The 22,829-nt window shown below is 42.8% G+C and overlaps 1 protein-coding gene across 2 annotated transcripts in view; it reads left to right on the forward strand.

The window, feature by feature from the left end:
- SGCD (sarcoglycan delta) overlaps positions 1-22,829 on the forward strand; it is a 197,802-nt gene that overhangs the window by 112,431 nt on the left and 62,542 nt on the right. For both annotated transcript variants that reach the window (XM_005418761.2, XM_031055259.1), the window contains exon 3: positions 9,712-9,813. In XM_005418761.2, the coding sequence (XP_005418818.1) occupies positions 9,712-9,813 (102 nt within the window). The remainder of the gene's footprint in view (positions 1-9,711; positions 9,814-22,829) is intronic.

A 22,829-nucleotide genomic window follows, 5' to 3' on the forward strand; every position in this document is an offset into this window, starting at 1 on the left:
GAGACACTTAATATTTATTTCGAAAGATTTTGTGATTTAAATAATCTTGGTGCTGCTGGAAAGGATTTTTAAAGCTGAGGTGAGGTTTCATGAAGTGGGTAAATTAATAATTATGCAGGTTTTGAGTCACTGCGTTTGTTTCTGCTGGTGTCGTGTTTCAAAAAGGAGCAGAATAAGGAGGAAATGCTAATATCCCCAAAGACGACATATTTCTGCAAGGAAGGGGCACACAGAGCTGTGCTCTCTAAAGGCCAAAGCACAGTGAGAGCAATCACTTCCTTGTGGCTTTAAAACCCTCTATTTAAAAAAAGTATTTTAAAAAGCTGCTGTCTCTTGCTCTGTTGCTACTTGCTGATGCCAGCTGTATATTTTTGCATGTGATTTTTGGCTATTTCAGGTAACCACCTGACTTCCACACACATAATATTGTACTCCTGAATTCCAACAGAATCTCCTGGCATCTGGTAAAAGTCCCCTATGACTCAGTAAGCACCCACTCAATAAATAATTTGAAATGAAAAGCATCCCACCCATGAGTTCTAGATTAAAAAAAAAAAAAAAAAAAAACCTTTATTGGCCTTTATTTTCCTCAGAAAGTAAACAGTGGGAAAATCACCTCACTGTTGCGTTGCAAATGTATAATCTACCATGATGATAATTTTGGGTATTGCATCAGAAAGTGCTTTCTTGCTGGAGGATTCTGGATTTGGGTTGATGGCCAGCAAGTTCCTAGTTCCTTTGCTGTTTAATCATCATTGATTTTAGTCTAGTAAACACTTCTGCATGTGCATTAGAAAGCTGAGAAGAAGACAAGGGGCATTAAGCATAATGCACCTTCTGGCAAGGAGGCAGAGGGATGCAAACTGCAGGGAGATGAGACAGGAGCTGGAGTCTGAGTTACTGGCATTTGAAAGTTGCCAGAATTAACCTGTTGTTTCTCATGAGCAGGATATTTATAGTTTCTCTGCTGCAGCACTGTCACACAACAAGGTGTGAGAGACAAACCATGGCTGTGCTTCCCTTGGCACTTTCCTCATGTGATTGTGGGTGGATACATGACTTTGTGCCTCAGTTTCCTCTTTGAGGGGAACCTGGTCTGGGGGGGGTTGAAATGAGAGGATCTTTAGGATCCCTTCCAACCCAAACCATTTTTATTTCATCAGTGATTTCCTCCTGCTACTCCATGGCCAGGTAGCAGGTGGGTGTAAATGGATGGAGCAATTTGAAATCAGTATCTGCACTCCATGGATCAGATCTCATTCTTTGCCCTCCATCCGTGGTGGTGAGGGGCCCTGAACATACTCATATATTTTCCTCTGTGAATAATTATTTACTGGCAATTGTTCAAAAAGGAATGGAAGCAATATCCTTATTTCAGCCTCTCTGGGAGCAGCACTTTCAGTTCCCTCATTTCTTTGCCATTCCCAGAGCCTCTCTTGCTTAAAAAAAAAGTCATAGACACACTGTAGATAAGTCTGGAAGACAGTTTAAATTATTTTTCTGTATATTCTGATAGTGAAAGAGCAAAATAATATATTTTCTGTGACAAATAACAGCTATAAAGATTCATTGGTGGTTCTTTGGCCATGAGGGCAGTTTCTTAACCATGGGACTATGGATTCCTCCTAAAAAAGAGAATTTGATTTTAAAGGAAATTTCCTTTACCTACCTGTGTAAATAAATTGAATGTGCTCTATCTCCTATCTTTTATTGAAAGTAGGAGACTTGATTAAAAAGAAATCATTAAGATAATCCCTGGAGTCACTCTATGTGGATATAGTTGGAATCACATTTTAAAAATACACTTTATTTCATGATATCTGTTCATTGACTGGCAACTGTTTGTTTTCTTGTTGAGTCCTGTTGCACTTTGAGTGCATTTTGCACTGAGCTCCAGGTTTATTGCAGAAATCTGAAGGCATCCAGAAGAGATTCCTAAGTCACCTTAGAGGGTGACTTCACCCACAGCAGTGGCTAAGAAGCACTGCAGGGAGTGATTTGGTTCCACATGGACCCTTTTGCCATTTTCTCTCCCCTGACTGCAGAGGTAGCACAGGGTGATTATCTGCAGTGCAGGCTCATCAGTTAAATTCCTGATTCTGGCTGACTGGGGGGGTCAGAAGTGATTAATTAATCAAAAAATTATTGAAAATATTCTTCCCTGTCCACCCTGCTTTCTCCTGCCTTCTGGAAACAGAGGAGGTAATAGTGGAGTAAATGAAGCAACTGAAAATACACATTCACATCATGATTACCCCCTTTGGAGGCTGGGGCTGCCATGGCAGGGAGTTTCTCACGCAGGGGTGGGGTTGGGAAGGTCAGTGCAGCTCCAGTCAGTGTCCCCACAGCCTGTAAACCCATCTGCTGGGATGGGATCATCACATGTGCCCTGGGGATGGGACCTGAGAGAGAGGTCACAGCCCTGCTGGGTCTCCTCACCTCTGCTTTGAGCTCTCTTGGGTGCTCCTGTGAGTTTTGGATGGGATTGAACCACAGCATTTTTGTATGGGCCTCATTTCTTTGCCCAGACCTGGTGTTATGCTCTGATGAATGCCCCTGAGTTGTTCTGGCACGCTCACATCAGACAAAAATGACCCAATAATTGTCCCCATTTCTGAGAGCTCACCTTCAGACACGCCACAGCAGAGCTGCTGCTTTCCCCCTCACACTGTCAGCTTGGTAGGGGGAACTGCTAAATGCTGTATTAGTCAGAAAAACCTTACTTCAGAGTGTAAGGACAGAACACAAAAAGGATCCACTAAGATAAAGGGAAAAAAAAAAAAAAAGAAAAATTCCTTCTTCTCTCTGGAAACTTCTTCCAGCACTATAAAGATGATGAGTCCATGCAGCCTTGGTGCAGCTTGGAGCAGCAATGCCACAGAGGACTTTGTGTCCAAGATCTTTATACTCTGAAAAAAGAAGTGTTTGTTCTGTTCTTCATTTGGTGATTGACAGATTATCATAGTTAAGGAGCATTAGGCCATAATTTGTGAGAACTCTTTCTGCACCCTCTGCATCAGTGGGTTTCTGTGCTGATTTTATTATTAAAGCACTGCATTAGAATACTTCTTGTTCCTCTGAGTATAAAAATCTTTTTTTCCCACTTCTGAGTGAGCACAAATTGGTGCAGGATGGGACTTTTCCCTTTTAGTTAGCATAATTATGGTAATGAGCTGGATTAAAAAAGATGGAGAATTCCAGGGACACATTTGGAAGGTATGTTGATGGTAAGATGTGAAACCTTACTGTTTGTCTCGGAGAAAAAAAGCAGAAAAGTGCTCAAGAGAGCGTGGCTCATTTTATAATGCTGCAGTGCCAAAGTGCTCTGTAACAAGGAGTTGGAGGGGTGAAAGCCAAGTTTCCATCTTTTCCCTGCTGTACCAGTGGAAAGGGAAATTATAACCCTAGAGGGAAATTCTGCATATGATGGTTGAGTTGTAGTAACAATGCTGGGATTCATAATCATTTCTCCAGAAGGTCTGCTAATCTTTTTCCCTGCAAAATGTACTCTCAGATGGGGTGGCTTAATTCGTCGAAATCCTGCTTTTGTGGTGCCACACCTGACCATACTTTGAATAAATTCACTTTGCTTTGGAAAGAAATACCTCCTGCCTAGAGTAATTCCAGCACTATGCAGTAAATCCAGAGCTGAGCTTTCTTCAGCTCTGGCAGAAGGATTTGTTTAGAAATTGTTCCAACACTAGTTTGGAATTTGTTTCAAGGGGTGAGATTTAGTTGCTTTGGTTGGTTGTAACTTACTTGAAACAGTAATTGGAAAACCACATTTGAGCCTGTTCTTCCTGTTCATTAAGACTTTTCTCCTGAACTTCCACTAAAGCAAATTTATCAAATTTATTTATTTATTTTCCCTTCCATGTGAGTTTCATGGAGCTCTCTGAGTATCTTTTGTCATGAATGGTGTTGGCTCTGGGGAGCACCTGGGCAGTGTGGAAGGAGCAGACAGAGGAGAAGGGTGCTGTGGGGATGTGCACGTGGAAATCATCCCTAATCATGTGAGCCTGATGGGAATGAAGCCAAGACGTTGTGCATCAAATCTCATTGCTGTGGCTGGGATGTCCTCTCAGTTCTTGTGCTCTTCTTGTTGTATCCTCTCTTCTCGTTTTCTGCCTCTCTTTCTGCAGTCATGCAGAGGAGCCCACAAAAGCAGGAGTTACCATTGGAAAGGAAAGGGCTCTGAGCTTTGCAAGGGCTTTGTTTGGGCTGAGTTTTACATTAACCATCATGGTGTGCAGGCAATTCCCTCCACTTGCACGAAATTCCTTCACAAGCTCAAAAACCATCTGGATTTCCTGTAGCTGTCACAAATAACTTCATACCCATGGAAGGAGCTAAAAGTGCCTACACAGCTCACACTACTTCAACATCAGCTTGCAGAGGTCTTTTTCCAGTGGGTGACTCCCACAGCTGGTCTGTGTTCATTCCAATCCCTGTCTCCTGTGACTGATGGCTGCAGCACCAGAGATTATTTAGAGCTGTCACCTCACAGGCTGTCAGGAGGTTCTGGATGGAGCCTTCTACAGGGAGCAGCTGATTGCTGCTCTTGCTACTTCTATAATGTTGTTTTAGCTGCAGGATTTTATCTGTGCTTCCCCAGTGTCTCCCTGCTTCCCTGGAGAAGGATAAACTCTGTCCCACAGCGATCCAAGGCACTTGGGGTGGCCTTCTTCACCCCCTGAAGTCTCAGCACAGTTTTCCTGCCCTGTGCCTGTCACCTTTAGAGGCAAATGCTATCAGCAAGGCATCAGGCAGGGAGATATGAGGTCAGGAAGCAGAGGAAGAGGGAGGGAGGTGATGGCAGTCGTGGACATGAGACCTCACAGTGCAATTCACAGCATAATCCTGGGTCTGTGCACAGGGATATGGTTGTGTATGCTGTGTAATGCTACATTGCCTTGGTTTTCTCTGCTGTCCACACAAACCTGAGTCTCAAAGCAAGGTCTTATGCCAGAGGAAGAAGTTTTCACACATTATCTCCTTACCTGTGTTGCTCTGGACCAAGCTGTATAACCAGATTTAATTTTATAGGACTGGTGCTGCTGGTAGGTGTCTTCCATAGGAAAATATTGCTGCTGATCCACAGCTGGATACTGGGATCCTTATTAAGATGATGAATTAGCTGAAGAAAATGAGGAGAAGGAGGGAGGGCAATGCAATTAGAACAAGTTTGAGGCTGTGAAGAACTGGCAATGATGTGTTTTGTACCTGGAATCTGGAAACATTTAATATCAAGTCAGAGAGAAAAGGATAGTACAGATATCTTCCCAGGAGGGGGAAAAAAAAACGAGGTCACTTGCCTTTGCTGAGGGATTTTTTCCTAACTTTGGATGTATTGAGCTGTGTAATAACTTGCACATATCTGGAAGCAATGCAGAGCACAGCAATCAATAATACAAGCAACAATAATCAGGTGTTTCAGCCATCTGACACAAGCAGTCTCCAAAGATAATTCTCTCCCACAGGACATTGCTGAACACAACTTCAGTTTATTCCTAGCAAAAAAAAAAAATAAATGCTTACCTGCTGTGCAGAGACAAACCTTGCCAACCATTCTCCTCCTGAGAACTGGGAAGGGATGGAGGTGCAGGGAAAACCAGTGGGAAACAACCACTGGAGCTGGTGGTGGCCAGCAGAGCTGGAGCAATGTCACCCATCACCAGTGTCCTTAAAAACCTTAGAAAGATCTCAATAAACAGGAAATTTGTTCAGCAATGCCAGGAGAGCAGAGGGAAGCACAGAAGAGTTTGAGGCTGCATTTTGTGTTTGGAAAGGACAAGGGATCCTGGCCCAAGGGACACAGTGAATGTGTGTCACTGTCACCTTGGCTCTTGAGTAGGTTAAGCTGCAGTGTGAGCCCAGCCTGGTCTCACAAAGCTGCCCATGAATGAAACAGCACTGAAAATTCCCCCTGCCCCTGTGTGGAATCCACCCAGATCAGTGCAGCCAGAACCAATCCCAGGTGTTTATTGTAGAGTTAGAGAAAAGTTTGGGTTGGGAGGGACCTTAAAGACCATCGTGTTCCCCCCCCCTGCCATGGGCAGGGACACCTCCCACTATCCCAGGTTGCTCCAAGCCCAATCCAACCTGGCCTTGGACACTTCCAGTGATGGGGCAGCCTCAGCTCCTCTGGGCACCCTGTGCCAGGGCCCCACCACTCCCTCAGGGAAGAATTTCTTTCTAATATCTCATCTAAACCTACTCTCAGTTTAAGCCTTTATCACAGCAGTTACGTGTCTCTGGTTAGGGGGGCTGTTTTTTCTTATTCTGTTAGCTGGATCTTCCTGCTACCAGCCTTACAATAGAAACAAATTTTAAAAAAATAAATTTAAATTTTAAGAAAGTAAAATTAAAGTAACCCAAATTGTTAAAAAGTAAAGCAAACACAGGCTGGGCTTTAGCCACTTGTGTGACCACATTGCCAAGCAAAAGGCAGAGAGGAGCTTTGGTGATCAGACACCATCAGTGCTGAGCTCTTCCCCTAACAGTAATACCATCATTCATAATTGGCTGTAAAAATGAGATGCTTCTCAAGCTACTAAAATCCAAAATTCCTTTCTCATTCAGCATCACCAAAATGACATTTATGTTATTCAGGATTGCTATCCCCTTTCAACCCAGAGCAGTCAGCAAGAGCACATAAATTTTTATGCCTGTCCAGTACAAGGCACTGCATAAAAAGAGAGAGGGCATAAATGATGTAATTGATGTGAGAGTTTTTGCCATGCCCTCCCAAAAAGCAGAAGAATTCACTGCAGGTGGTGAAGGAGGAACTCTGTGCCTCCTGTTTGGAGCTTGTCTCCTGGGAGCTCCCACAAACCAGGCTTGTGCCTGCACTATAAGGTCATTCACTCTGCTGAAGAGTCTATTAGTAAAAAGGAGAGAAACAATGATTTTCAGATGACAGAGTATGAAATAATCAATACTTCTCCTTATTCACAAGCAGAAGAGTGGCAGATAAGGATATATACCAGTCACAGACACAATGTTTAATAAAACATCTTGGTCTTTGTCACTCTAGGCAGTTTTCTGCCACATTTTATAGGTCACAGTCCATGAAATTTCATAGGAACTTTCATATCTATTCTCTGTAGCAGAATATGACATTTATTTGTTATTAAATCCTATAATTTAGGGAGGATGAAGATACTTTATCCAAAACAACATGTGAAGTAGTCTTTCCAACAATGATTTCTCTCTAATGTATCTGTATTTTGGGACCTCTATATAATCCTGTGAGCTTCTTATTTTTTTTAATGGGAAATAATAGAGGAATATAATTTCATAGTGATTGTATGATAAGAGGCCAAGATATTTGTTAAACTCGGGGCACAACCTTTGCTTGTTTTTTCACCTGCTGAGCCAGACTGTCACCACAAAAAACTGTCAGCTTTAATCATGAGAAACATGAGCAGTGGGGAGTTCATCGTGGTAAGGCAGTGCTAAGCATTGATCCACTCCCAAACACCTGCAAGTCAAGAGAGGATTTGTGGTGGGCACAGCTTTTATTGCTTCTGGCAGGTGCAGGAGGAGGGAAAGGTGAATGTGGAGTGGAAGTTGAGAAGGATCTAAGATTGAGAAAAAAGCATGGGGAAATGCCTCTTTCTCTCCAGTCCAGTTGGTTTGTAAGAGGATTCACCAACTTTGATTAATCAAATGTGTCCTTGATGTTTTGGTCGTAGCACATTGTCCCATAGGCCTGATATCTCTTTTGGGGTGTGTAGGACCTGCTGGCTGTCAGCTAAACTCCTCTTATGTATGTTTTTTATTGTAAAAATCTTTTGGACCTCATTTGGGAGACAGAGGGTGAAGGAGATAAAGAGAAACACACAAGAGAAGAGCAGAGTGGGATTCTGGATCTGTGTCATTGCTACAGAACAGGGTTGTGAGTCATAGAAATTGCTGGTTTGCCAGAGCTTCAGTGCTGGCTTGAAAAGTCCCTTTTTATCCCTAGCTCCATGTTCTGGAAAAGTACTGCCCCATTCAGCTGAGGAGCCAGCCCTGGAGGGGTCAGCACTGCATGTCCACAGAGCTGGTCCTCCTTGCAGCTGGCTGGGGCGCACAGCAGCTTGCCTGACCTGCAACGTTTCTTATTAAAACCAGAGAAGACACTGCTGTGTGAAAGCCCTCAGGGCTTGTAACCTTACTGAGATAATCTATTTTGGGGGAAAAAAAACTGTAGAGATTTTTTAGCAGCCCAAACCATGTGAGGGTCTGTAGATAGCTGTAATAATTCCTGCTCGCTCAAATCACAAAGCACACTGCTATCAAAATTTAATCTGGGCTTTTTGGTGAATAATCATATTTCACTCATTTTTCCTCCATACTGCTGCTTGAGATAAATTAATCCCTTCTGTGCCACCACCAACCCAGAATTCATAGGCCAATATTTTACACCTAGGGACAACAAATGTGGGGAGTGGCATTTTATGACCCATCTCAGTAGCATTTCCAGCATTTGTCTCTCAAATTCGCTCACAGCCTTGAGTTCAAAATGAGATGACAGCGGTCACTTTATCAACCAGCATCACCTTTGTTCATGAGACACCAGGATCTGGCAAGAGCAGTCTTAACTTGGCAGGGAACTACCTGGGAATGGCTCTTCTTGGAACAGGAGAACCTCTGGCAGGTGACCAGTGCTGCTGCTGAGCCGTGCGATGTCGCTGATTTTCATCCCTCCACATTCAGGCCTTTGGCAGCAGTTCATGGAAATCTGCCTGGGTTAGATCTTCTCTCTCTTGGAGAGACACTGATTCCTCATCTGGGGCTGGAGGTGCTCTCACAGTGGGAGGAAGAGGAAGTAGACAGGTGGGGTTTCATTTTTGTGGATTGGAAAGCATGCTAGATGTATATCCAAATACACATGGTTTTCCTGGATTTTCCTGGTCTCCTCTTGATCTTCTTATGCCTTCTACCCAAGTGCATTCCCCTTTCCTATAAAATCCCCAAAACAGCTGTGAGTTAGGCGTGGAAGTGCTAGTTTTACTTCCAATCCTGGTGATTTCAGTCAGTTTTTTGCTAAAAGGTATTCTTGAAGCCATCTTTTTCTCAAAACAAAACCGTTTACCTCAGTCCTTGCAAACTTTGACAATCACCCTGAATCTTGGAAATAATACCTTACATTTGGTGTGATTTTGATTATAGATGTACCTGTGCAATCCCCTACTTACACTGTTCCTTACACACCCTTTGTAAGCACTTATAGCCTAAGTGAAGCTAAATCCCTCATCTTCATAAAAGTTAGAAATTTCATGTGTCAGAGGTGAAATATATTTTGGTACAGTTCTCCTCTGTGTGAGTGTGTCTGTACAGATATTAATCACACATTCTTTACAGGGATTTGCTATGAATGAGCAGGTATATTAATATATTATAAAGGCAGGCAGTGAATATTACAGTGAATAGTTTCCTGTTAACACAGAGCATCACTGCCTCTCTGTGAGTAGAGAATGACTTAGCTTAAAGGAACGTCTTTCATCTGTGTAAATGGTTTACTGGGGGGCATTGCAGATAGTTCTGAATAGAATTTTTTTTTTTCCACAGAAACTGAGCTACAAGGATAACACAAGTAATTGCATTCTCTAGTGCCTCCCAGTGCTATACGTGTTATCTTCAATGGGAAAAATCAGCTATTGGCAGCCTGGCGAATTTAGTAATTGTAACTAATAGGGTTGTTTCTTTTTGCCTGTCTTTCAGGATGGAATGGGGAACCTGAGGATCACAGAAAAGGGTCTGAAGCTTGAAGGAGATTCAGAATTCTTGAAACCTCTCTACGCCAAAGAAATCCGATCAAGACCAGTAAGTTTTTGGGAAAGGAGTAAGTTTGTTTCTGTAGCCCTTACAGAAGGAAACCATGAAGGGGCAGGGTGATGTGGCTACTGGATAAATTGTTTTGGCCATTGGCCTCTCTATACAGGTGCAGTTTGGGGAGTGAGGCTTTGAGGGCTTCATCCAGGTACTGCATCCTCTGGGCAGTTCCAAAGTTGATACCCACAGCTCTGGTTTGTGTAAGCCACAAAAAAACTCCTCCAGGACCTCTGAAGTTTCTCTGTCTTTGCTTTCTTTTGAGGTAAATCCTAAACCACTCTCAACTGGAGGAGCTCTTCTTTCTGAGGCAGAGGGATGGCTGGCAGCTCTGAAACCCAGCTCACTTTTAACAGTTACAGCTTATCTGGATAGCAGGGAGGTGCTGCCTTGGCACAAGGGCCTGATCTCTTGTTCGCTAGCACAATGAATATTATGTCCTCAATCCTATTTCATGTTGGTTTAAAAATATGTGTAGCTAAAATTCAATGCTGCTAAGAGTGACTGCTTGACAAAAGTGGCAAGAATGTTAACTACTGGAAATAAGAAAGAACCCAAGTGTGATTGAAATAACATTTTCATAGCAGCACTTTGTTGGCTGTTGGTGACTTTTGGTCTTTATAATGCAATCCTGTATGTCCTGAGCAGCTTTAAAATAACTGAAAAAATTACAGAGTTTCCAGGATCTGTGTCAGAAGATATCATCTGTCTTGTTTCCTGATCTAAAGTGTTAATTTGAGTCAGATACCAACCTTCCCTTTTGATAACAATGGCAGATAGCTAATTAAATAAACTTAACATCCTTTTATCTTAGCATTTCAGTGCTCTTGTAGAAATTGGAACTTGGAGCATAATGAACAAAACAGCCAATACCATACCCCATTTAATTATTGAAGGTTGTAACCTCTGTAAGAAGGCTAGGAATTCATTTGAACAAGCATAATCATTCAGGAAGAAAACTTAATAAGAAAACCTTCATATCTATAAATGCTTTCAGCCCTGAATTAAAACAGAACCTGTAAAACCTTACATGTCGTTCACCTTTTAATATAAAATATGTGGGAACCAGGTGCAGCAGTTGGCTTGATAAATAGGCTGACAAATCACTACCTACATTTCTTTTTCTCTAGTTACACTGATGGAAATAACATTTGATTGCTAATAGAAGTGAGAACTACTTCTTGCTACTGGGGAGTTTACTGTTTTCATATTATCATATTGATCTACATTTTAATACATCGGGGGGTACAAAAGGTGTCCCTTTCCTGGGGCTGTGGGAGTAATTTCCACACACCATTGAGAGATTACTGAGTGCCAGGAACAAGAAGTGTAAGGTAGGGCCTGTGTGTGTTCCTTGCTTTATCCCCCACCCAGGATTATTTTTGCTCTTAGCTGGAGGAGGGTGTAGCTGCCAGCCAGAAGCTCTGATCTGCAGGCTGGGGAGCTGGAGCATCCCTGCTGCCCTCACTAGATGAGTGCTGCAAACTGTGTCAGCCACATAGTTACACAAACCATGCACATTGTTCCTCTGACTTTTGGAATAAACTGGAATAGCCTGTGCTGGATTTTAGGTTGCTTGTGGTAACCCTGGAATTATTTTTGGGCTGGGGGCAACAGCAGAGATCTTAGTGCATTCAGACAACTTCTGCTTTCCTGTGCTGTGTGTGAATTTGGACTCTTGAAAGCAAATGAAAGGACTGCAGTCAGTCAAAGGTTTATAGTTACAGAATATTTGAAAATATTGTTAAATAATCAACACTCAGTCTTTTTAAAGAACAGTAGTATGATCCAGTGTTGTCTTGGAGGGAAGCGTGGTAGCAGTTCCTGAACCTGATGAATATTGTTGAAATGAAGTGCCAAACTCAGAGCTCAGTAACAGATGAACATCCATACTAATGCTAGAGTGAACTTCTCTGGGTTTTCAGAAGTGCATAATGCAGCTTTAAATATGTGAAGAGTACCAGAAACAAATGTGACAAATAACAGAGTAAAGAGCATCCCAGAAATAATCTGACATCTACAATTTTTCATATGCTTAATTAAACAACCTAAGAGTTGTGTACAGTAATAAATAATGGTTTCATATAAACTCCAAAGACTTTTAGATGCTGGTTATTTTTAGAAGAATTAATTTATTTTTTTAAATAAACTCAACAAATTCAACATCAGTATTGTTCTGTGTAGTGGGTGAAGGAGCATTGCTGTTGCCTGGAAAGGGCAGGGAAAAATCACTTTTCCTATAAGTGGCTTCAGTTCCATGAGCTCTGTGCTCTGGGTTTTCCTACTCTTGTGTCTCTGTGGTGCTGCTTCCCCATGTGCTGCAGAGCTGCACACAGAGCTGGGAAACCCCTGCCAAAATATCTCCAAAATGAGAATTGTGATTATTCTTGAAAGCCTGAATTTGTCATTGGTGCCTCTTCTTCTCTGCTGCATCTCTTGAATCCCAAGAAGTTGGTGATTAAAATTGCACACAGGCTTGCTTTCCTAGGAGCTCTGCCTTCTGTTTTAATGATAGTTTTGGATTTCCACTTAAAAGTGGATTTCTTTTTCAAATTGATTTGGCTGGAAGGGAAGATCAAGGGTTAGAGAGGAGGAAAAGCCCTCCAATGTCATCCCTAGAGACTGCTGGGTGGGCAGCTCTGAGCTTCTGTAGTTTGTGCCTTAAAAAGCCCTGCTGGGTCCTGCTCCCTTCATCACCCTAACAGGCAGAGGAGCTGCACTGAGATGTGCTTCTCATTCCAGATTTTTGAAATTCTAGATTGTAGCAGAAGGATTGGATGGATGTGGTCTGGCACCAGGCAGAGAAATCACTGACATGAGCTGACCTTAAACCTGCTGCCAGCCAGTTTCTCTCTGCATCTGACACCCCCAAGATTTGCTTTCTTTTTCCCTCACCCACTCAAGAGTGACACCCCCAAATCCTTTCTGGTTTTATACAGAGAAGAGGATCTCTGTTCCTGCTGTTTCCTGCTGGCTCAGTAGTACTGGATTTGTAGTATGGATTGGGAACCTGGTTTTGGGCATCAGAGCTTGCCAAAAAATGTAACCTTGCCATTTTACAAACCAAAAGTTTATCTGGAGGTTAATGAGTGGGTGGTAGCAGTGTTTGCACCCTTGTAGCCTCCTTTTAAAGAAAGGAGATGGATGTGTTCCCTTTTCCCAGAGTGTTCAGAGCATCCTGAACTCCCAGCTGAACATATTGCACACTGAGCAGTGTTTTTGCCTTGCATGGAACATGAGCATCTTGCTGCCTTTAATTAAGAAGATAGCTGGACCATGAAGTATTGCCTGTGTAAATAAAAGTGATTTGTACTTAGTCAAGGCGCTACATTAGGAATTCTCACATTTCTTTACTTGCAGATAAATTATGAAGATTATTAAAAATTGGAAGGGTCATCTATAAACCCATCTGTAGCTCAGCTGCACTGTCACTCTCAAAATGTAGCTGTCTTTCTAACTGTTGTAATTTATTGTGGACTATCGTGTGAACCATCTGCTTGCTTATAAATCAGACCAACTTTGACTGAAAGTTGTACCCAGCAGTAGAAATCGTTAATTTTATGTCCTGGAAAGTAGTGGCAGCAGTTTAGGAGACTTCAGTCTTCATTGCCTTAATTGGAATAGAAATTTAAAACTGGAAATTTTCCTGCCTGTGTTGAGATGAGCTGCTAAGAAGCAAGTTGCTTGCAATTTAGAGTTAGCCCAGATTTAGCTTGCTTAGTGCACTTGGGGTGTTTTGAAGCCTGGCACGTCCAGGTCTGTAAGGAACTTGAAAGGGGCAAGACACAGAAGAAGCTGTGTGCATTTTCCATCCAGATAACAACAGAAATAAAATCCTGTGCTGTGATTACACAGGAAAATCCAGTGAATTACTTCTCCCAGGAGCTGTCTGACAACCAATGAGATGATAATCTCAGTTTCAGGAAGCAGAGAAAAACATTGCCATGATAGGATTAGGATGGGTTTGCCCTTTCAGTGTTCGTTCCAAGTGCATAGATACGAAAGAAAAATAAACTCAGTTTGCAAATGTTTACACCTGGGCTTTATTTTTCTTACAGTGAACACTTTTAAAGAGAAGAATATGGATTTGGCTGAGAACTTTGACTTTGCTTCAGTAAAAAGCACCTGACCTTCTTTAAGCTCTCTTTCAGACTCTCCTATTGATGGGTCTGGGAACAGAGAATTAAACTTTCTACCTGGGAGAGCTCCAAGCTCTGCTGTTGTACAGGTATAAGGGATGGCAAAATTCTCTGAGCAGATTTTGAGGAGATTTTCAAGTGTCTTTATAAAGAGATCTCTTAGTGTATGTAGCTGATTTCATGTTGCAGGTCTGCTTCTGGTTATTTTTAATCAGCTAAAAAAATAGTTAAAAAGAAAAACCTGATAGAGGCAAAGGATTGTGTCTTTTTGTTATTTTCCTTTTTTGGGGGAAGCTAGAGGTCTCTGTCCCACTCAGTGTGGCAGGGAGTGACTCTGAGAGCACCCTGCTTGCTCAGATGGTTGGAGCAAACCTGCCCTCATTTGAAGCCATGCAAAATAAGTGGTGACTCCAGTGGCAGGAGGGCTGGGGCTGTCACTAACACTTGGCTGGGATTCTGCAGGGGCATCTGTTTGGCCTGAAAAATTCCCAGTTGTGAATTTGGGCTGATAACTGCTATTCCCTTTACTGGTGTTTAGTAAGCTCTTAGCAGAATAAAAGCTAGACCAGCAAGTGCCTAAAATATGTTTCTCTGTCCTTTGCATTCTCCCCAACTAGTATTTGAATGATAAAAATTGTAAAGGAAGCTTTTAAGGGTGATAAATAATTATTTTGCCAATGTACTCATCTCACTACGTTCAGTTCTGGAATAGGAGTGCTGTAATTTAAAAGCACTTCTGTGATGGCTGTGTTCTTTGGTCTTATTTGCTCTGCAGGTCTACCTGCCTCCAAGCTAAAAATACTGACTGCAAAACAATAAACCATGTATTTGGATTAAACAGTGACATGTGCCCACAGTGGGGCATACCTGCCTTGTAGCCATAAATACATATTTATAAGCAATATAACACACTAATTTGGATAAAAAGAGAATGCAGATGGCAAGATAATTGCAACTTTGTATGAGGTTCAAACTGCGTAGTAGAAATGTAGCTTTTTAGATAGATAGCATGAAAGAAGGTTGCTATTTTTTGAGGGAGAAGACAAAATAATTCCTTTTCTTCCTTTGTCAAAGTTCACAGAGGAATAAAAGGACATTGATTTAGTTCCTGGTGATCTGCTCTAGCAAAGTGCTGAAGGGTTTCAGCATGTTCCATGGGGTGGAAATGAGGAAGTGCAGTTTGTGCCACCGTGCTGCCATCACTCAGCTGTCCCTGCCTGCTCCCACCACCCCTGCACCACTGCTCCTCCAGCAGGTCTCTGTTCTCTAGGGACTGGGCCTTCAAAGAGAGGAATCCTCTTTGCAGAACGTGGTACATCCTGTGAGAGCTCCTGCCAGCTCTGGGGGTGTTGATCTCCTGGCATTGCCTCTGGGGCAGCTCAGCTCCCGCTGCAGCTCCAGGAAGAAAAGTCTCCCACCACCCAAGATCAGCTTCTGCAGCACCTCCTCTGACTGCACCTTCCTAGCCTGGTGCCCTTTGGCTGAGCTTTGGGTCAGAAGATGAACCAAAAAGAAAACAAAAGATGAATAAAAGAACAAATGAACAAAAAGAACAAGGTTGCTGTGGATGGCACAGCCAAGACAAACAAGCTTCTTGCAGCCATGCCTGGCCTGGCCTGTGCACCCTGCAGGGTTTGTTAATCATTCCTGGTGGCACCACTGTGTTACATTCCAATGTTCTCTGGCTGCAGATGTCTCTCAGCTGGGTCACTTTGAGTCTTGCTTGCCCCACAGAGGTCAGCAGAGAGGAGAGCTGGCAGTCTGCAGGGGATGCAGTGAAAGAACAAGTTGCAAAAAGCATCATTTTGGCAGAAGTGCCCTCACCTGATGCACAGATATTTTTGCCATCACCATCCAAAGCAGATTAGAGTCCATGGACAGCAGTAGGCTGTGAGTGCCCAGTGGGATTTATAAAACTGATATTCTCTCCAATAATAAATTTTATTCTGAAGCAATGAAATCCAGAGAGCCTACTTGAGTCTGAACCTTGGCTGCCCCAGCGCTCTGGGGGCAGTTAGTGGCTCTGTGATATTTCCAGCATGCTGAAGAGGTGAAAGTTAAGTAAATTTTACAGCAACTATGAAAATATTTCCCTTTACCTTCATATTAAAATTGGTGAGAAGTCTTCAGCTTTGAATTTTGCAGGGAATTTTGTAGGCTGGCTGAAGGACTATGACAAATAGCATCAGGATTAAATCCTGCTACACCTGTTCCTGTTTGTTTCTGTAAGGAGCTGGTGTTGTGTGCCCCACATTGAGAGCACAACAGGGAACTGAAGTATCCCACCAGCTTCCAAATCAGAGCATCCCAAAGATGTGCAAGAGAGGAAGCTCTGATGTAAACAAACTTGCAGAAATAACTCCACGAGTTGCATTTCAAAGCAAAATCTCGTGGAGACTGCCTATGGCATTTTAAAGGGGATTTCATTAGATCTTGCTAACTTGTCATAAGATCTCCTAAATGGAAGGGTAATGGCTCATAACATTTGTAAGCTTTTTAATTTCATGCAATATGAGCAGTGTAATCAACACCTACTAAAGCCAATCAGCTGTGCCCAGTGGGCTACCTCAGCTTTTGTCTGTATTTGCATTTTGAGTACACCTCTGAGCTAACCCTGGGAACCAGGAGTTTGTGGTTCCTTACCCTGACATCAGTGGAGGGTTTGTGTCCAGAAAATGTGATGTGATCATTGCAGAAGTGTCTGACCCCATAAGGTGCATGAGCCCTTTATACTCAGTGTTCTTCACCTTCTTGTGAGGGAGTTTAGAGTTGATGTGGACAAGTTAACAGCTGTGGAGTTAAACACAGGAGGATGAAGGAGACAGAGAATTCCCAGATCATCTCTCAATGTATTTTGCTTTTTCCCTTTGACAAGTAAAATTTCTCACTTGAGCTGCTTGTGTGAGGGGAGAGAAACTGTTCAGTTCATGAGTTTGTTTGGCTGCTCTGATCCCATTCCCACCTCCTCTTCATTCTAAACTTTTGCAGCTGGACCCTGTGGCAGCAAAATGAGTGATGGGCATCCCAGCTCCAAGTGAGCTCTGTGGGTTCTCAGCTTTTGCATTGAATTTCTGCCACAATCCCAGAAATTATTTCTATTTCAGCTGTGAAAAGGAGGACAGTGGGGCACAGAGAACATGAGTGACTCTGGGGGCAGCATTTCTCTCTGTGATGTGCAAAGGCTTTAAGGATTTACCATGTCCAGGCATTGCTGCTGACAATCAGGATCCTGGCTGCTTTTTAGAGGCTCAAGTACAAAAACAACTTCTTAATACTAAAAATGAAAAAGAAATAAAACTTGATGCAGTATGGTAGAGGGAAAATAGAGGGAAATAGAAAATGGAAACACTAAAAGACAAATAGGAAGATCCAGTTATAAAGAAAAATTATATTTTCCTCATTTTCCAAGCCTGGAGAGCAGAGCTTTGTATCTTCTTACCACAGGACAGCAAACACTTCTGCAGCTCTTCTGCTGATCAAAACTATTTGGGCAGGAAAGTTCTGTATTTTGTAAGGCAGGAGTTGACAGACAAGCTGTGCTGTCATTAGGAAGTACAGGCACACAGAGCTGGTTTTACAGACAGCTCAGTTCGTGGGTTCTTTGATCTATGACAGGAAAGCAAAGTCAGATTTTCCAGGTTTCATTTACCAGTTACTATACCTCTTTGTTTTATTTCTAAATAAAAGATGTATTTGGAGAAGGAAGAACACAGGTGAGAACAAGAATTACTTTGAATTTGCTCCTTTTCTTTTAGGACAAATTTGCTGATGGTCTTGGGAAAACTAACTTGCTGCTCTTGAAAGATAAAGTACCATTTCTTTGGCTTTTAAGATCTTCCTGGTTTTAGAACATGTTTCCTATAAAAGCCCATGCGGTAAAGAGTTGTTCATGTTGGGGGGTGGTGAAAGAAAGCAGTTTCCATGGTGCCTGGTTTTTTTTTGTTGTTGTTTCTTTTTTTCTTCATTTACTCCAGGTTTTCCGTATAAAATGTTACATGTCCATTGATTTCCTCCTGATGTGCTGTGATTCTGAGTCCCATGGGATTTCAGGCCTGCTTCCAGCCTGCCCTTAAGATGTTCTGAGGCAGGTTGTATGAAGTACTAGCAGGAGTCTGCTCTTGTTTTCCCTCTGAAACAGAATAACCCATGGAACAAAAAGAAAACTTAAAGTGCTTCAGCTCCCAGTATTTCTTCCTTGTTCATCTATCAAGCACAACCATCCTTACATAAAACTGCAGGAGATTCCTCACTTTCAAGCCTTAGTTTTTTTGTCTGAGCATGAGTAGAGCTGAAGCCTCCTTGGCTTTTGCCTTTTCACCTCTGAGGTTCCCCAGGGAGTTTCCAGTGCTGCTGTCATCCCACTTCCCCCAGGAATATCGCTTCTAAGGACAGAGGCACATCCTCCTTTGGAGAACTCTTCTTCATGGTCTACAAGGGAAGGATTTTTTTAAAGTTTATTTCAAATTCAGCAATGATTTGAAAACCACTGTTCATGAAAATGTTGAGGAAATGCCAAGATTTTCACTGTATCTTAGTTGGTGCAGGTTACTTAGTTGGATTCTTGATTAGTAAACTAAACCTAGGCACTTAAAATTGCTTTTATGATCTAGGCATTTTATTTTCTCTTTCTTTCCAGCTGCAGCTTGATATTCTGCTTCTAGTTCCTTCTTCTCCTTGAGCAAATTAATATGTGATTCCAGTGCTTCTCTCTTGATTTAGACAAGGGGCTGATCTGTGGTGGGGGCATCCAGTGAAGAAAAGTGGTGAACATCTGAGTTCTGATTCTCTGCTAAAAATCCAGCAGCAGCTGCAAAAGCTGTGGCACCAGGAATGGGTGGTTACTGATTTGGGGAGAAGCTTTGCTGTTCTCTGAATCATCCGTGTTGCTCTTCACAGAGCCTGGGAATTCTTCTTTTTGATGTGCCAGTGCAAACTGAGCCTTCTTGGATGTGATGTGACAGGACTGCACCCAGGGCTGCACAGCTGAAGAGGCAGATGTGGTTTTTTCCAAAGAGAAGCTTTGTAAGACATCAATATTTAAAATCAGAAAAACAAATAAACTAAAGGCAGTGGGTTAATTGAGGGGAAAAGAGAGGTCACTGTCTGACAGATCAGGCATTCCTCTCCAGAAAGGATTTCAGTTTTTCAGCCAAAAGTCTTTGTCTTTCTTTTGATTAGGTTGATTGGTAAAAGTGTGAACAATTCATTATTTTTCTTAAAATCCTGGTTTTTCTAGGTGTATTTTGCAGGTTAGCAGTGGGCACATCTTTTCATGACCTTAGAGCAGCTGCTATTTCTCTGTAGGCAGAATCACTGTTGTGTCCTACATGCAGGTGAAGCCCCCCAGTGATTGGCCAAGTTATCCATAATCCAAACACACACTAATTGCTGTGAGGGGCCAGGAGTACCTGCTCAGCTGAAGCTGATTCAGGGTCATGGTGTCCATGGTTAGAAGGCACTGAGTTGGTGAGATGAGTTTCTTCTCCTGCTTTCCATGGTTGGGTGTTCAGAGCCTGTATCCTCCTGTTTTTTGCAGGACATCCCTCACTCTTTAAATGAAATAAAGGCCACACAGGGCAGTGGCATGCATGTTGTCACAGTTGGCTTGAGAAGCACCTTGGATTGCATGTCTGCTGTTGCTTCAAGCCATAATATTTTATCTGTATCCTGGTACCTTGTGAAAACCCCAGCTCCTCCTGCAAACTGACTTTTGCTCTTTGTTTCCTGAAGATCCCAACTGTTATTTATAAATGATGAGCCTTGATGCTGGTACAAAGTTTGGGGAGCAGGAGGCTTTTTGTTTCTCTCTGCAGCATTATCTGTAATGCAGCATGCTGGGAGGTGTAGCTTAGGTGAAGCAGAAGAATCAGGAACACACAGGCAGGACCCTTCCTGTGCCCTGTGCTGGTAGGAGCCGCTGGCTGGGTGCCCTCACTGGTCAGTTCTGTTCCTCCTGAGTTTGGGAAGGACTTCAGGAATAAAAACACCAGCAGAAAAATACCTTTTTAAAACAGGAGATGTCAGGCTGAGCCACCCTGCTGATTGCCCAAAGAGTAATTGGGGTCCTTGGCTCTGATATTTCTCCCTGAGCTCTGTTTTCACTTCACACACCCCATTCTCTTTGGCTGCTTTTGCCATTACTCACCATTTCCCCAGACAACTTTCCTGTCTTCTTCCAGGCATGGAAAAAGCATCTGCTGCTTTTTCTGCCAGCCTGACATCTCTTGAAATCCCACTCCCCAGCTCCCCAGTGGAGCTGGTTAGGGATGTGTTTTCCTGTAGCACAGCAATACCCTGTGCTCTCTCCTCACCCCTGAGCAGATTCTCAGGAGTGTCTGTTGACTGGCAGCCACGAGATCCATCCAAATCCCAACACAAACATCCTGCCCCTGCACTTGTGCTGCTGATCACACCTTTGCTGCTGTGCTCTCTCTGTGGGTACATGTGTGCAGTGTGGCAATGATTTAGGATCCTGATTTAGGATCTTCCCTCCAGATCAGCCCAATTCCACATCCCACTCTTATCTGCATCTGTCATTTCACCTGTCCAGGTGTCCTCTCATCTCAGCTCTTGGGCTTTCAGCCTCTCCAAAGCAGTGGAGGTTTGCAGTTCTGCCCCTCTGAGACAGTTCCTGTCTGACACTGACTCACACTTGAACTGTTCGAGCTCTGCAGCTCAGAGCTTGGCCCCTCTGTTTATCCTGGGGAGGAAGACTCTGGTTTTGCAGATTTAGAGAGCATCCTTCTTAAAGGCAGCTATTGATCATTTCAGCAGAGGAGACAAAGTGGTTGGACTTCAGCAATTCAAAACCAGTTTGTGCTGATGTTCCTGTGACCCCATAACCCTGTATCATAATTAAAGCAGATAAATCACTTTGGTATCAGAGGTACAAACATAGGCCCAGTCTTCCTTTCCTGCCCTTCCCCTACAGGGTTAACTGAGCATATTTTTACAATAAATATTCCCACAACAAGGCCTAAATATGGTTTTCATCAATCATTTTATAGCTGCTTCCAACCTGTCACACCAGAGTAGGCGTTTATAGCAGCTCAGGAAAAAAAAATGCAGAAAAAACACAAATAAAAGAATTGAAATAGAAAAGCTGAATTTTCTACTAGGAATGGTCAGATAATCTTTCTTTGTGTCTTGTGCAGTGGCAAGTGGACAGTCTCCAATGAATAAATAATTGCAGATCCAGGAAATGAGATTATTACTCCCATGAAGCAGTTGAAAAGGAGAGTTCACCGTGCCCTTCAAACATATTTCCCGAAGCACAGTCCTGCATTTACCTATGGAGCACAACAAACCTGAACAATGGGGCTCATAAATAAGAGCTTTTTAATTGTGACAGGAGCCCAGAAACTGAAACACTTTTATTGCAGGAACATGTCTGGGCTGCACCTTGTCATTTCACAGGCCAGATGCATGGGAGAGAACTCCAGTGGGTAATCACAGAAGTGAGGATGGCTGCCTGCATCTTGCCTCCCAGCCCCTCACCATGCTGCAATATAGTTGCTTTTGTAGTGTAATTGCTTTCTCTGCAGGGCTTCTTCCTATTGATTCTGCTTGTGTGGATTTAAATGGTTTGCAGGTTGTAAGTAGACTCAGGTTGGTCTGTGCCTCCACTGCTCTGTGCTAGGCAGCTCACGTGGCACTTCTGAGAGACTTCAAAGCTGTCTAGATAGCATCACTCCCTGGCCTGCACGTATATATTTGATTGGAAGAGAGGGGCTGGATCAGATAAGTTCAGAACATCAATAAATACATGTATTTTGTTTGGTGACACTTGTTCAATTTGAGTCTTTTTCCCAGGAAGCAGCTTGTGTTGTGTCATTTTTTCAGCGCGCTGTGTAAATGCTCTGCATCTGCAACTGTCAAGGCTGGTGCCATCCCCTAGCAGCACCATCTGCTCGCTCACAGAGTGCTTTTTGCACAGATAAAAAATGTGAGGTGTTACTCATAATTAGGCAAATCACATGCTGTGATCTGTGATTGATTTGGTTCCTGTTGCTGGTTACCTCGCATATGTCTGTGTGTCCATAAGTATTGTCTACATACCAGCATATGGATGCAGATGAATCACAAATCCTTTTTTCCCCAATCCAGACAGATGGAAATGTTTTCCTTCTTCTTATTAGCAGCAGCTGAATTTCAGTCACACCAGGGGCCTCTGCTAGGAGCTTGCCTGTGTTTCGTGCTGCACACGCACCCCTAAGTTGGCATGGCCATTTATAATCTAATACAAGAAGCAAGCCATCCATGACATGCAGCAAAGGAAAGCTGTAATTTCAAAGCAGTGTTCAGAGGTATCCACCTTATTAGCCTTCCTGGAGAAAAATATCTGGATATATAACTTGGCATTACGCAGTGCAGTAACAGAATGCCTAAAAGGATGTGTGAGCATTGCAGAGCCCCAGTGTCTCTGCTGAATCTGATTTCTGGGAAATACTGCTGTGCTTTTCTTAGCAATAACAGTATGTGCTCTTAAACATGTGTTCGCCTCACTGACTGAGATCTTAATTGTTTCTGGTTGTAGTATCGTCCAAGTAGTGCTGGTGGTAAGGGAAAGTAACTCAGAAATTAGTAGTTCTGTATAATTTTGATAGTGTCTTCTAATATCTTTTATAGGTATTGAAGTATGATTTACTGGCAGTTTTAAAAGATGTTTAAGGCAGGCAGTAGGGACACCAGAAAGGCCATAAAAATGAAAACACACGAACAGAGGTCTGCACGCTTGACTGGAGTAAAAGTTACAAGCGGTGGAGTAGCTGTAGAGTTGGATGATTTAGAATATTTTTAAGCCTCAGCAGAACTCACTTCTTTTCTCTCCCTCTCTCCTGTGCCTACCTACAGTGTGTTTACTTCAGCAGG

The sequence above is a fragment of the Geospiza fortis genome, unplaced genomic scaffold (genome assembly GCF_000277835.1).
Source record: "Geospiza fortis unplaced genomic scaffold, GeoFor_1.0 scaffold55, whole genome shotgun sequence".
Classification (NCBI taxonomy): Eukaryota; Metazoa; Chordata; class Aves; order Passeriformes; family Thraupidae; genus Geospiza; species Geospiza fortis.